Consider the following 12,771-nt stretch of genomic DNA (forward strand, 5'->3'; position numbering starts at 1 on the left):
TTGCATACGACATGGGGAGTGACTCTCGGAAAAGATAATTTGCTTTTGGTCTCTGGTTTGGCTACAAGGCTGCAGAGACAGAGCTGAACGCAGAGTTCTCTGAAGATGGTGAAGGGGGCCTCATCTCACCAAGCATGCACTGGAAGGCTTGCGGCTCAGGGGTGTGACGCAGACTCCAGCACTCACCTGCTGATCCTGTAGCTTGACCCCGACGACTCTGAAGGTGTTGCTGGCAGTGTTGTGGTAAATGTTGATCCGGCTGAATCCCTGCTGGCCAGGCTTGATTGGTACCCATTTCTTACTGGTGTCATCGTAGACCATCACAGAAGCCCGCGCTTGGCAGATACTCTGTTCACTGCAGAAAGAGAAGAAAATTTGCAGTGTTATACCTGGCTATGGGTGGGTGAATGCTGGCCCTGCCCTTTTCTGAAACAGAGGTCAAAGGCAACGTTACATAAACTTGCTGCCAGAACTTTTAACTGTCCACAGCAGTGCTGTTCTGTGAAGTGATGAGTTTATCACCCAAAAAAGGCTATGCAGAGTAGACGAGTATCTGTCAAAATACCACAGCTTGGGAGACTCACAGCTTTGCTTTGCAGGGAGGAGTGCTTGAAGGAAGGGGGAATTATTATTAGTTCATTATCATAAGCCCTGTGTTAAATAATATAATGAATCTAAGCACTGCTGACTCACAGCTTATGAAGTAGCCACTAATTATTCCCATTTGATGAAGAGGAAAGAGTGGCTGACATGCTGGAGAGGATTTCCATGAGTTTACCAGGTTTTCAGGGATGGAATTTCAGACATCCAGTCCATTCTGTTTAACTTACAGACACTTGGCAAAGCACTTCCACCTGTTCAGAATATGTCAGAAAACCAAGGAATCAGCAGAAGCACTCTATGGAAAGGTGAAATATCCCCACTAAAATGAACACATGAAGACACGGTCCAGCTACTTAGCCCTCAGAGCCCAAGAATCTTGAACACAGTCTTAGTGGCACGTAAGAATTCCCAAATTGAAAAGGTAAGAAATGACAGTGCTTAGAAAAGAGACCATGCAGGATGACAGCAGGCTAGAAATAAGGTCTACACCATGCAGGGTAACGACGGACTGTTGGGTCATCATAGGGACCAGACCAAGCAGGCAAGAAAAATGTCACACTGTGTTCATTTTATCACAGTAAGGGCAGGGAACCACAACATTTAGAAAAAGAGCCTTGTGCCCAGCACCAGCACAGAGATGGTGGTTTAAAGGGTTAGTCAGTTGGTCCTCTGTGGCTAAGATCCGGTGCTTTAGGTAGGATATGGCTATTACCTTTAGGTAGAGTGCATCCAGCAAGTATCTAATAAGTGCTCACTGGAAACTCAGAGCTAAAAAGAGCCCCAGATATAATACAAATCTCCATCACATTAAATAAAGCAGTTCTGACCACACACAGCAAGTCTTGGAATAACTGGGCATTGACTGACTCTTCTCTAAAGAGGTCCCTTGGTGGCTGAATGACGGCTTTAGATAACCGTCTCTACTCCTTGCTTTCCAGTCATAGAGTGTTTTCTGAACAGCCCACGGCAGCCCAGCAGACCACTGAAGGAACATCTTGGTCTTTCTACACATTACCTCATGGCAAAGTTACCCACCAACCCCTTTGCCCTTCCAGTAACTCTCTGCAATTGAATCCCTTATTTATTACCATTTCTTCTAGTATGTGGGGGATCCAACTGGGTGTGTGTTAACCTTAGCACAGATGCCTGTGAGCCAAAAAACAGGTGACTAGGGCAGTGGCTGCTGCCTGCAGGAAGCTTACAGATAGGAATCAGACAAAGAACGACAAACCTTACTCTGGCAAGAGAACCTTGGGCAGCCAGGGGAGACTTAAGAAGAGAAGAGTGGTTTGGGGTTAAAGACTTGCGTTCAGCTCCTAGATGAAGCAGATGTAGGAGTCTAGACAGAGGAGACAGGCAGCCCAGACAGAGGCAGAAGCAAGAACCACACAGTATGCAAAGATCTGCAAGCCCCCAGAGTGGGTGCGATGTGTCTGGGTTATCACACACTGTTCAGGGGTCTTAGGAAGAGAAAAGAAAAGAAATAAGGCACTCACATTGGGCTGTCATGAGCTAGATACTTTAGCACCAATGGCAATTTTAGTTACTGTAATGACAGCCACAGGTGCCTATTTCCTTTTTTTTTTTTTTTTTTGTGCTGTTGTTTTTAACACTTGGGTTCAAATTAAACTTGTGGTTAACCGAAAACCCAGTTTTATTTTTTTCCTCTCTCATTTGAATGATACCTTTCTGTCTCTCATTTTATTGCTGCTCAAGTCTAATTGAAAACAAGAGCACATTCGTCTTGCCATTTACATTGCTAATGTGGGCTTATTATGCCTTGCAGTTGGGGAGGGGGTACAATCCTGACTGCTATGCAGCCATCATTGCCGCCGAATTCTTGCTGTTAAACTGCCTCCTCAGCTCATTCACTTGGATGACTACAAATGGCACCGCACACACACTCCAAGGCATGGTGAACTTAGATCTCTTAAGTCAGCTATCATTTGAAGAAACCTGATAGCTTCAGATTCTATTAAAAGACACTACTTACTAAATACATAAAATGACTCTCTGTAAATAAAAAAGGCTTCCTGCTGCCTTCTCAACAAGCCCCCTGGTTAACTCCGGCCAGCATGCCCATGGCCTCAGGGTTCCATGGCTCTGATGAATCCAACCCCCCCAAAGCTGGAGAGGAGGGATGAGGGTGACTCTCATGAGGTCCCAGTATCTTACATGAACCCACTGTAACTATGTCTGCAGGTAAGTGTTTGAGGGGATGATTCAGAATATGTACTGTGATTTGTTCTGAATGATGCTCAGCTACCAGGCTGAGAGCTTTTCCTCCTGGGACACATCACAGGCCACGTTAAGCAGTGTGTGCAGTGTCCAATGAAAGGCTCTTCCCTGGCAGAAGGCGATTCAATCTCATTGCCATCTCGGCTCTTGTAAAGAGTGTAAAAATATGTGAGCCTGTAGTTTCTCTCAAAGTGTCCTCAAGACACACTCCAAAGCAAGCTTCAAATTGCACTTTTGTGGGAGAGGAGGAATACAGCATTCCCTCGTCTGAACCTGAAGAGCACCTTCTGACCCCCCAGACAACTGCCAGGTGCCAGGGACCGTGTGAAGGGCAAAGGGGGGGGATGTCTTGTGCTGTCACTGGCTGAGCAGCTCACTCTTTTAGATCACACACCATATACTACTTTTGAATGTCTGTTGGTATCTCTCTTAAAAATACAAGCAAAACACACCCCACACTTCTAATACGATTTTGAAACTGAATCATGCACTTGGGAAAGGCATAGGGCTTGGTTGCACCTGTCTGATTAGGGATACACGCTCTCCTTTGTCTCAACACAGTGCTTGTGTCCTGATTCTCAGTGTCTGCCCCTAGACTGTGAGCTCTCACTTTTTTCTCTTGTTGAAACCGCTCCCCAGCACCCAGAGCATAATGGTAATCAGTTACTGAACAATGACTCTTAAGTGTGGGAGAAAAGGTACACTTGTGATTGTGTGTTAAAGGGACATTCCAACAGCACTTCTAACCCCACTTACTGTCAGAGACAGCGTGGCTACTAACAGCATCTGCCACAGGCCACTGAGCAAGCTCCTGAGCTTCACAAGGGGCTAGGATAGGGAGTACAACTTTGAGCGTGGTCAACCACACAGAGGGAAGCTTCTGAGGCTGTCAGCTGCCTCTGCCCAGCCCAGCAGAGGACTGCAATATAGGGATGCTGTGTGGACCACTTCCTGGGACCAGAATCAGTAGCCATCACCCATAACTGATGTACTTGTCCTGCTCAGGCCCAGTGTGACAGCTTAGTGGTTTCTGTTAGACAAAACAGCTCACTCACTTGGTTTTGAGGTTTGTTTCATCTTGCCAACAAGCCCACGTGGCTCAGGGGCTTCCCAGAAGGTAGGACATTCCCTATGGAAACCAGAACAGTCCAGGCGCACTGGCACAAGGTGGTCACCCTGGTGGTAGCTCACGGTTTAGAAATGTACTTTCCCTCAGAGGACTGTAACTTACAGGACACACATAACAAATGCCAGTGGGCTGGCCCTTACTCCCAGCAACTTTCTCCCAGCAAGCAGATGGTAAACGTTTACCCCTAGTTCTCCACTCTCCAAACTGCTGCTGGAGCTGGCTTCTGGTCCTGAGGACACATAGAAGAGCGTCTCCCAAGTCACTTGACTGCTCCTGGAGACTCAAACGCTGCTGTCTTTAGCTCTGAAACCTCTCCTGACTAACTCCTGGTTCTCTATGATGGTTTTGGTGATTCACTTTTTCAGCCTCCTTCATCATTTTTGAGTCTACTACATTCCTCTTCTATCGTGTTTTTTAGCTGGGGCCAAGGAAGGGTGTGACATGTCTAGGAACCTCTGAAATCATTCGTAATGGTGAAGGTGTGGGAAGTTTGCCTTGGCCATGCCCTCAAATGGGTCCGTTTTCAAGTCGCTTTTAAAGCTTACCTTAAATTTTTATGTTTCCCAAATGTGAGCTATTTCTGATTTCTTCTCTCATTCCATGCCCACAGCTCTCAAAACTGTGCACATTTGTTAGAACTAACAAAGTGCTCATTACGAGACAAGCTCCCAGATGCCCTATGTGGTTCTGGCTCAGTGTGGGTTTCAGGTGGGGCCTGGGTCTCTGCATGATTGCAGATCTTGTACCAACAATCCTGAAGGAGTCTCCTCACGGTTCTCGCCCACGGCCAGGATGCATTGTGATCACCAGTGTGTTGAGAGGTCCTGGGTTAATGAAGCCCTGACCCTGACTACAGGCTGTACCTTAAGTACTTCAAAACTCAACATGCTCACACAGGGAGCCTTCACAATGTCTCCTGCTATATGAAGTACCAGCAACCCAGCTCAAGGCCACGCCCAACATCTGAGAGCCACTTCGGCTACTTACCTCTTCGATGCTCGCCCTTTGTGGCCAACAGGCCAGCTGTTGGACTTCCTAAACATATCTCAGATCTGCTACTCTCTTGTTATTTCTCATCCACACCATCGTAATATAATAGTTTTCTGGCTACTTTCCTATCTCTGAGTTCCAGTCTCCTGAGTCCCAGCATATCTCTCACGAGGTCAAAGAAAAACTTCAGAGGCAGATTGGCCTGCTGCTTCAAGCCTCACTGGGAACCTGACCACTCACAGCTATTATGACCTCAGACAAATTGCTTGTCTGTAGCTCATCTTCCTTCAACTATCTGCTCTCCTGCCTCTTCCCTCATCTCCCTGATGGGTTACCTGATGGAACTAAGATAGACACTGTGTCGGCATCTAAGGCACAGCCTCCGAGAGTGTGTGTTACTACCCAAGCTCCTGGCAGTTCCTCAGAACCCTTCACATTCTACCCTCCCAACTGGTCCCCTGCTGAGCCCCTCCCCCATCTAGTCTGGTGGAAACACTCTGGGTTCCCAAGTGTGGGTACTGTTTCTGTGGCCATTCTAGCTCAGTTCATTCTGATCTGTCTCGGATACTTCTTCCAACTGAAGTGACACAAGTATTTCCCATTAATCTGTAAATAATTCAGACACATGTTGTCTTTCTTTGAGACAGGCTCTTGATGTGTAGCTCTGGCTGGTCTGGAAGTCACTGTGTAACCCAAGCTGGCCTCTGCCTGCTCAGTGTGGGGATTAAAGGTGTGTGCCACCATGTGTGGGCTGTTTTACTTCTTTGCAAAAGCCTTAGCTGTTATAGAGAAGCCCTGCCTTGAAAACAAAACAACACAAAACAACAACAAAACAAAAACAAAAGCTATTTAGAGCTAATGTGCCCCAGGCCTGGAAGTTTCTGGAGGTCAGGACCCACCTGAAATGCCAGACTCCTACTCCATATTCACTTGACATAAACCAGCGCCTTTGACTTGGCATCCTGGAATCAGTGAGTGGTGGAGTGTGTGGGGACAACAAATAGGACCAGACTCTGAGGCAATGCATAAAGCCCCGACTTGTTTGCTTCCTACATGTAACACCAGAAGTGATCCCTAAAAGTGGCTGAGACCATCATTAAGGAAGCCCTCCCCCTCCCGCAGCTGGGAATCCCCCAGCTAGGCAGTCCCTCGTAAAAGCCGATTTGGTGGCTCCAGGATGGAGCAGGGCTCCTGTTCAAAAAGGCTGTGGGTAAAGCGAGCGGGAGTCTTAATTCCAACCTCCCTGGAAAGCTATCACATGCTAGATGGCAGAACACCGCATGGCAAAGCCTGCAATAATTTGGTGTGCACTCAGAACCACCGCTATGAAGCTGTCATTCCATTTACTCCCGCTTCACACTGAGCTATGGGAAGTGCATGGGGGAATGCCACTGGAATAGCACCATCTGGACTTCTTCCAGCCTCCCTCGCGGCCCTCATCGCTCTCACACGCTCCTCCTGCTCTGCTCCCACCTCTCTACTCTAGCTGCCTCCTGCAAGGCCTTGCCCTTCCTCATCCTCAAAGCCGTGGGTTACGACACAGCACTAGCGTGAGGCCTCTCCACGCGGCTCTTTCTTCTTATGATCAAAAACATATACATGTGCCAGAGAACATGGCTAAGAATGAATGTTGGAGAAAGTCAGAAAGCAAGGTCTAGCCCTAGCTAGCTCACCATTCTGCCACACATAGTGGAGGTATATGGGTGCACATAACCAGAGTACACAGGGTAATGACTGCGCAGTGAGGCTGAAGAAGCAGGAGAGAAGGGAATCACATGCGATTAGCACCCAGCTAAGAGCATCCTGAACAAGGAACACATCTGTTCAGATGCAGTAAGCTGCCACGCCCTATGCTTTCGGGTGGACTTGGTATGCAACCTCCTTCCTAGTGTCTGTGTAGAGCCACTGTTGCCTCTTATTCTTTCCACCCCCAGGGAGACATGTGGTGGGACAGGCTCTTCACCAGGGCTTGGAGAAGCACTGTTGGGTCTTGTCTTCGTGGAGCATCCCAGGTGTACCAGAGAGTATCTTGGAGGTCCACTGCAAGGACTCCCACCCTCAGGCCTCACTAGGAATTCTGTGCTGGGTCTCTGAACACATAAGCCCCTGGGCCTGATGTCTCTGACTAGAACCTACAATCCTTAATATAGGGTGTCTGCTTGATTTCAAAGTAGCATCCATCTCTGTGGCTCTAGCCATTGGGACCAAATGATTGCTCTGTAAATGCATGCCGGCTCCTGGGTGTACAGAGTTCTACTGAGTGTCCTATGTCTTGGTGTTCAGAGAGTTTTTGTTGAGGATGATAATGCACCTGGCATCTGGCTATCTCCACTTTCTCTCACTACACGCATGTAAAAGGTAAACCAAGCAAACACCCTATTTACTGAGTACAAATCAAATCCATTTCTGTGCTTAGTTCTTTAAAAAAAATCAACTATTTGCCAGATAAAAGATGTGGTGGTCTCTCTTTCTAGACGGAGTGCATGTGTGAATATACTGGGTCCATGATGCTCTAGCCCTTTGAAATAGTGCAAAATGCCACCAGTGTAACTGTCTTCACAGGAGAGAAGATCTAAAGAAACACTTGCGCCCTTCCCTTGGCTTTCAAATGGTTAAACAGCCAACCTTAAAGAGTTAAATTTTCCCTAGGAATCCTCTATCAGTGAAAAGGAAAGACTGTGTGGTCAAAGAAGGAACTGGGCTCCTATTAGAGATTTGATAGTTCTAACAAATTATCAGATTACCACCTTGCAGGAAAGACCTGAGTAAAACAATGATAGATCACTGATGGGCTTTGACCAAAAATATATTTTTTTCTTTAAATACAATACAGAGTCCAAAAACTTTTTTGGAAACTTTGGACCCAGGATCCACTTATGCCTTTATATGGCTGTGCTGTCTGCTTACTCTAAGCTATTAGGCTACTGTTTTTCACTGATACTAATGATTTTTTTATGAAGAATTTTGGCCCCTTGTTTAGACTGCCCCCCCCCCATTTCTGTATGGCATAGGAGGATGATGGCATCCATCCTAGTATTCAAGTGGCACAAACATCAGGCTGCCCTCTGTTTGGGGAAAGGGATTAGTCAGGGGTGGTCACCAGATCGCCTATGGTAATTTACAACCATCTACCGGGTGACTCCGCCATCCCTTAATGAGAAAAGATCTGAAACAGGTTTAGCATTGGACTTCAATATCTAGTTTGTGGTGCTACTTCAAGTGTAGGTTCCTGCAGTCCAACAGTTCAGAATGGGAAATGTGAGGTCACATCACAAAGCCACCGGTTCAAATCTGTCTTCCCAGACCCTTGTGCCCCTCCTCTCTGCACCACCCCAAATTTAGTCAATTACCAATTCTACATGGACTACTCATAGGATAACCAAATGGCTAGCTTACAGGTGAGGTCCTCAGATGAACACAGGCTCCTGTTGATGCTGGCTAAGTCTGCCATTATCCACCACTGCTTTTCTCTGGATAAATGTTCTCAAAGACACATGTCTTACAGGATGGGCCTTTATGGTGGCACGGTTAGGAGACAGTGGAGCTAGTGAGAAGCACTTAGGGCATTTGGCAGCATGTCCTCACAAGAGGCCGCAGGACCCTGGTCTTCCTTTCAGCTGTTTTCCTTCTTCCTGGTGTGCGATGTGAAAGGTTCCACTGTGATGGACCACTCTTGCTGGAAGCAAAAGTAACAGAGCACCCAATGCTGGACTGTGAACTTACTGCACTTTCCTTCTCTTTATAAACTGTCTTCAGTATATTTGTAGTAATGCGATGTGAGCTATTAACACTGGAAGCAAAGGAATTCCACTCTTGCTGGAAGCAAAAGTAACAGAGCACCCAATGCTGGACTGTGAACTTACTGCACTTTCCTTCTCTTTATAAACTGTCTTCAGTATATTTGTAGTAATGCGATGTGAGCTATTAACACTGGAAGCAAAGGAATTCCACTCTTGCTGGAAGCAAAAGTAACAGAGCACCCAATGCTGGACTGTGAACTTACTGCACTTTCCTTCTCTTTATAAACTGCCTTCAGTATATTTGTAGTAATGCGATGTGAGCTATTAACACTGGAAGCAAAGGAATTCCACTCTTGCTGGAAGCAAAAGTAACAGAGCACCCAATGCTGGACTGTGAACTTACTGCACTTTCCTTCTCTTTATAAACTGCCTTCAGTATATTTGTAGTAATGCGATGTGAGCTATTAACACTGGAAGCAAAGGAATTCCACTCTTGCTGGAAGCAAAAGTAACAGAGCACCCAATGCTGGACTGTGAACTTACTGCACTTTCCTTCTCTTTATAAACTGCCTTCAGTATATTTGTAGTAATGCGATGTGAGCTATTAACACCGGAAGCAAAGGAATTTCAAGAACACAACAACAGTCTCTTCTCCAGCCAAGCAAGATGCCCAAGGGAAAGAAGGCCAAGGGGAAGAAGGTGGCCCTGGCCCCCCACTGACGTGAAGAAACAGGAGGCCAAAAGGGTGGTGAATCCTTTGTTTGAGAAAAGGCCTAAGAACTTCGGCATCGGGCAGGACATCCAGTCCAAGAGATCCCACATGCTTTGTCAAATGGCCCCGCTACATTCGGCTGCAGCGGCAAAGGGCCACCCTCTAAAATTGTCTCAAAGTACCTCCTGCCATTAACCAGCTCCCCCAGGCCCTGGACCAGCAAACAGCTACCCAGCTGCTTAAGCCTGCCCACAAGTACAGGCCAGAGACAAAGCAGGAGAAGTAAAGGCTGTTGGCTTGTGCTGAGAAGAAGGCTGCTGGCATTGGTGATGTCCCAACTAAGAGGCCACCTGTCCTTCAAGCAGGGGTCAATACAGTCACCACCTTGGTGGAGAACAAGAAGGCTCGGCTGGTGGTGATCGCCCACGATGTAGACCCCATTGAGCTGGTGGTCTTCCTGCCTGCCTTGTGTCAGAAGATGGATGTCCCCTACTGCATCATCAAGGGGAAGGCCAGGCTGGGACGGCTGGTCCACATGAAGACATGTACCACTGTTGCCTTCACACAGGTAAACTCGGAAGACAAGGGTGCTCTGGCTAAGCTATTAGGACCAATTACAATGACAGATATGATGAAATCCACCGCCACCAGGGAGGCAATGTCCTGGGTCCTAAATCTGTGGCTAGAATTGCCAAACTGGAAAAGGCAAGGGCCAAAGAACTCGCCACTAAACTGGGTTAAATGTACACTCACTGCTAAGGTTTCTGTACATAAATACAAACTTATCCCCCTTCCCCCCAAAAAAGAACACAACAATATGTTGAGTATCTGGAAAGTTCCACTGTGAACTTAGGAGGCAAGAGTAATAAAGCCTTGGTTATAATTATAGATACAGTTTTGTGGTTTTGGTTTTTTGAGACAGGGTTTCTCTGTGGAACAGTCCTGGCTGTCCTGGAATTCACCCTGTAGATCAGACTGATTTGAACTCACAGAGATCTGCCAGCCTCTGCCTCCTGAGTGCTGGGATTAAAGGTGTGCACCTCTGCCGCCACCACCTGGTTACAGATACAGTTTTGATGAAATCCTAAAAAGGTCACTCTCCTGGCCACATTTAGTGGTTTGCTAAACTACAGAAAGAAAAACAAGGAACTAGACCTGCATACAGTCCTTTGCAAACACAAAGTGCCATGGTCTGATCATCCTTTATCACAAATAAAGGCTCTGAACAAACTCCATGTTAAGTCCAGACATCTTTTGTTCCATCCAGACCAGTGAGAGGTTCAGACTGGGAGGTCACAGGGAACCTAGATGTTCGCTCTTTATCCTATGAGGTCACCATTCTAAATTTGTGTATAAGTGGTCTCCACTTCTCTCTGAAGACTTTTGGACTCTCAAAAGAACACCCAACGAGCTATTAAGGAGATCTCACATTATTAGACTCACAGCACTTCCTATATCATCTCAAAGCTGCCAACTTTACCCCTTGCTTGGACCCTAACAGGTCATGTGGACATTAATGCTTCAAAAGCATTCAGAAAGTCTGATACGTTCTAGTCCAAACTGTGTTATTAGTCTGTGATTTTAAGTTGGGTTTCAGTACAACCTCAAGACAGCTGTGGAGATCCAGTTTGTGACAAGGACTAGGGCAATGTTCAGTTCTGGGGGTAAATTAAAAGCCTGGGCATGAGCATGGGGTCTCAACCAACACCCCCAATCCTTATCACAGTCCTTTGGCTCAGTTCAACTAACAGCTGAGTAACTGCACTGTTTATTAGGCACAGGGACAGCCAGAAAGGAGCAACAAACATCGTGCCCCAAGCAGCTCTAGGCTGATGGGCAGATCTGGGATAACAGACCTTTGCCAGAGAGGTACAAAACTTGCTCCAGGAGGGCAGAGTTGGTGACAGTGTGGGATGACAGAGGCTATAGACACTCAGAACAAGGGGCCTCGATCCTAATCTTGAGTAGAGCTTGGGGAGCTATAACTGGGAGGACACATGTGGCCCAAAAGACCTGGCTCTGACCCCAGCTGTGGAAAGGCCACCAGTGTGACCTGGAACAGGCACCTTAGCAGTGCCGTCTCTCTTGGGGGAAAGCGAGCAGAACCCCAGAAGACGGGGTGACATGCAACACAGGCAGCTCAACCGGCGGGATGGGAGTCATCCAGCACTTACACAGGGGCAACTGCTGGATTTCTCTCAGTACCAGAGTGGCCACCGAGCTTGACCAGTTCTCTCATGTTTTCTACTTGTGCCTGAGGAACCTGATGCCCTGCTGTGAGTGACCAGGAGCTTGGCCACTTTGGTCCCTGGACCATGGGGGTGAAGGAGGGCAAAGATTTCAGAAGTTCTCCTGGTGCAGGGAAGCAAGTACCGATGAGATCTTAGAGGCTGGCTTGGTCACAAGCTTCTAGGGGCTCTCGGAGGCTGTGGGTGACTCAGACTGTGCAAGACTTCATATATCTTCACACACAGGAGATCTGCAGGCACCTAAGAGCAGCGCGGGCAAGGGTATCAACAGTATCAACTTTACAGGGGGTCACTATTCCTTCCCCACTTAGAGAAACCGCAAGGCCTGACACCGGAGGAAGCACCACTGAGCATGGTAGCCAAGGATCTCCAAGCACAGAGTATCAAAGGAGAATTCAACCTGCAGATTCCGTAAGTGTGAGTCCCAGATGTTATCTGAGGCTTTGCAGAAATACCAGGAAACTAAAAGGACCAAAGGTCCCGGCTGTCTCAGAACTGGTGTTCTAGCTGGGGTACATACAGGGAAGACAAATAGTTATGCAGTATGTCAGGAGGTGATGAGTGCTTGAGAAAAAATCCTAAACATGGTAAGGCCACCGGGAGACTGGGGACAGGACTGAACTGAACTGGCTCACACTGGAAGGGGCAGACAATCAATTATCAATTACTCATTCACATTGTATTCCCCTGGGGCTACACTGTGATGTTGGCTAATTCCTGCTTGTCAGCTTTGTACAAGAAACATTTTGGGGGATGTATGCTGCTTCTTGCAGGTGGCCTGGATTAGGCCCTGTTTCCCCGGAACCACCACCCACCTGAACCACAGCAGAGCCCAGAGCTTCCGTCACACCCACATGAGTATACTAGGAAGTCCTCCCACGTCTGGCCACTGCTCTCCACCTTGCCCTGTACCACCACCAGTCTACTGCCTCTGACTGAAGACTGAGGCAGCTTCCCAAGAAGCCTTCTACCTCCATTCCTGTCACAGGGCCAACTATCACCCACGGTGGCCAGTGGAAATGCGCTCAGGCGGCTGTCCTTCCCTCCAGAGCTTCTCATAACTAGACAAGTAAAATCAAACTTTTGTGTGCACTGACAGGATTTGTGTGC

General features: G+C 47.4%; 1 protein-coding gene and 1 pseudogene across 7 annotated transcripts in view; one reads left to right on the forward strand and one right to left on the reverse strand.

Moving 5' to 3' along the window:
- Evl (Enah/Vasp-like) overlaps positions 1–12,771 on the reverse strand; it is a 139,169-nt gene that overhangs the window by 52,429 nt on the left and 73,969 nt on the right. For 3 of the 7 annotated variants that reach the window (XM_040742507.1, XM_040742505.1, XM_040742506.1), the window contains exon 2: positions 187–355. In XM_040742507.1, coding sequence (XP_040598441.1) covers positions 187–355 — 169 coding nt within the window. Of the gene's footprint in view, positions 1–186; positions 356–4,957; positions 5,159–12,771 lie in introns of those variants that run through there. The other 4 variants (XM_040742510.1, XM_040742504.1, XM_040742508.1 and 1 more) reach the window with 4 other exon arrangements.
- Positions 9,361–10,347, forward strand: LOC101835305 (annotated as a pseudogene).

Source organism: Mesocricetus auratus, unplaced genomic scaffold (genome assembly GCF_017639785.1).
Source record: "Mesocricetus auratus isolate SY011 unplaced genomic scaffold, BCM_Maur_2.0 Super-Scaffold_15014, whole genome shotgun sequence".
Classification (NCBI taxonomy): Eukaryota; Metazoa; Chordata; class Mammalia; order Rodentia; family Cricetidae; genus Mesocricetus; species Mesocricetus auratus.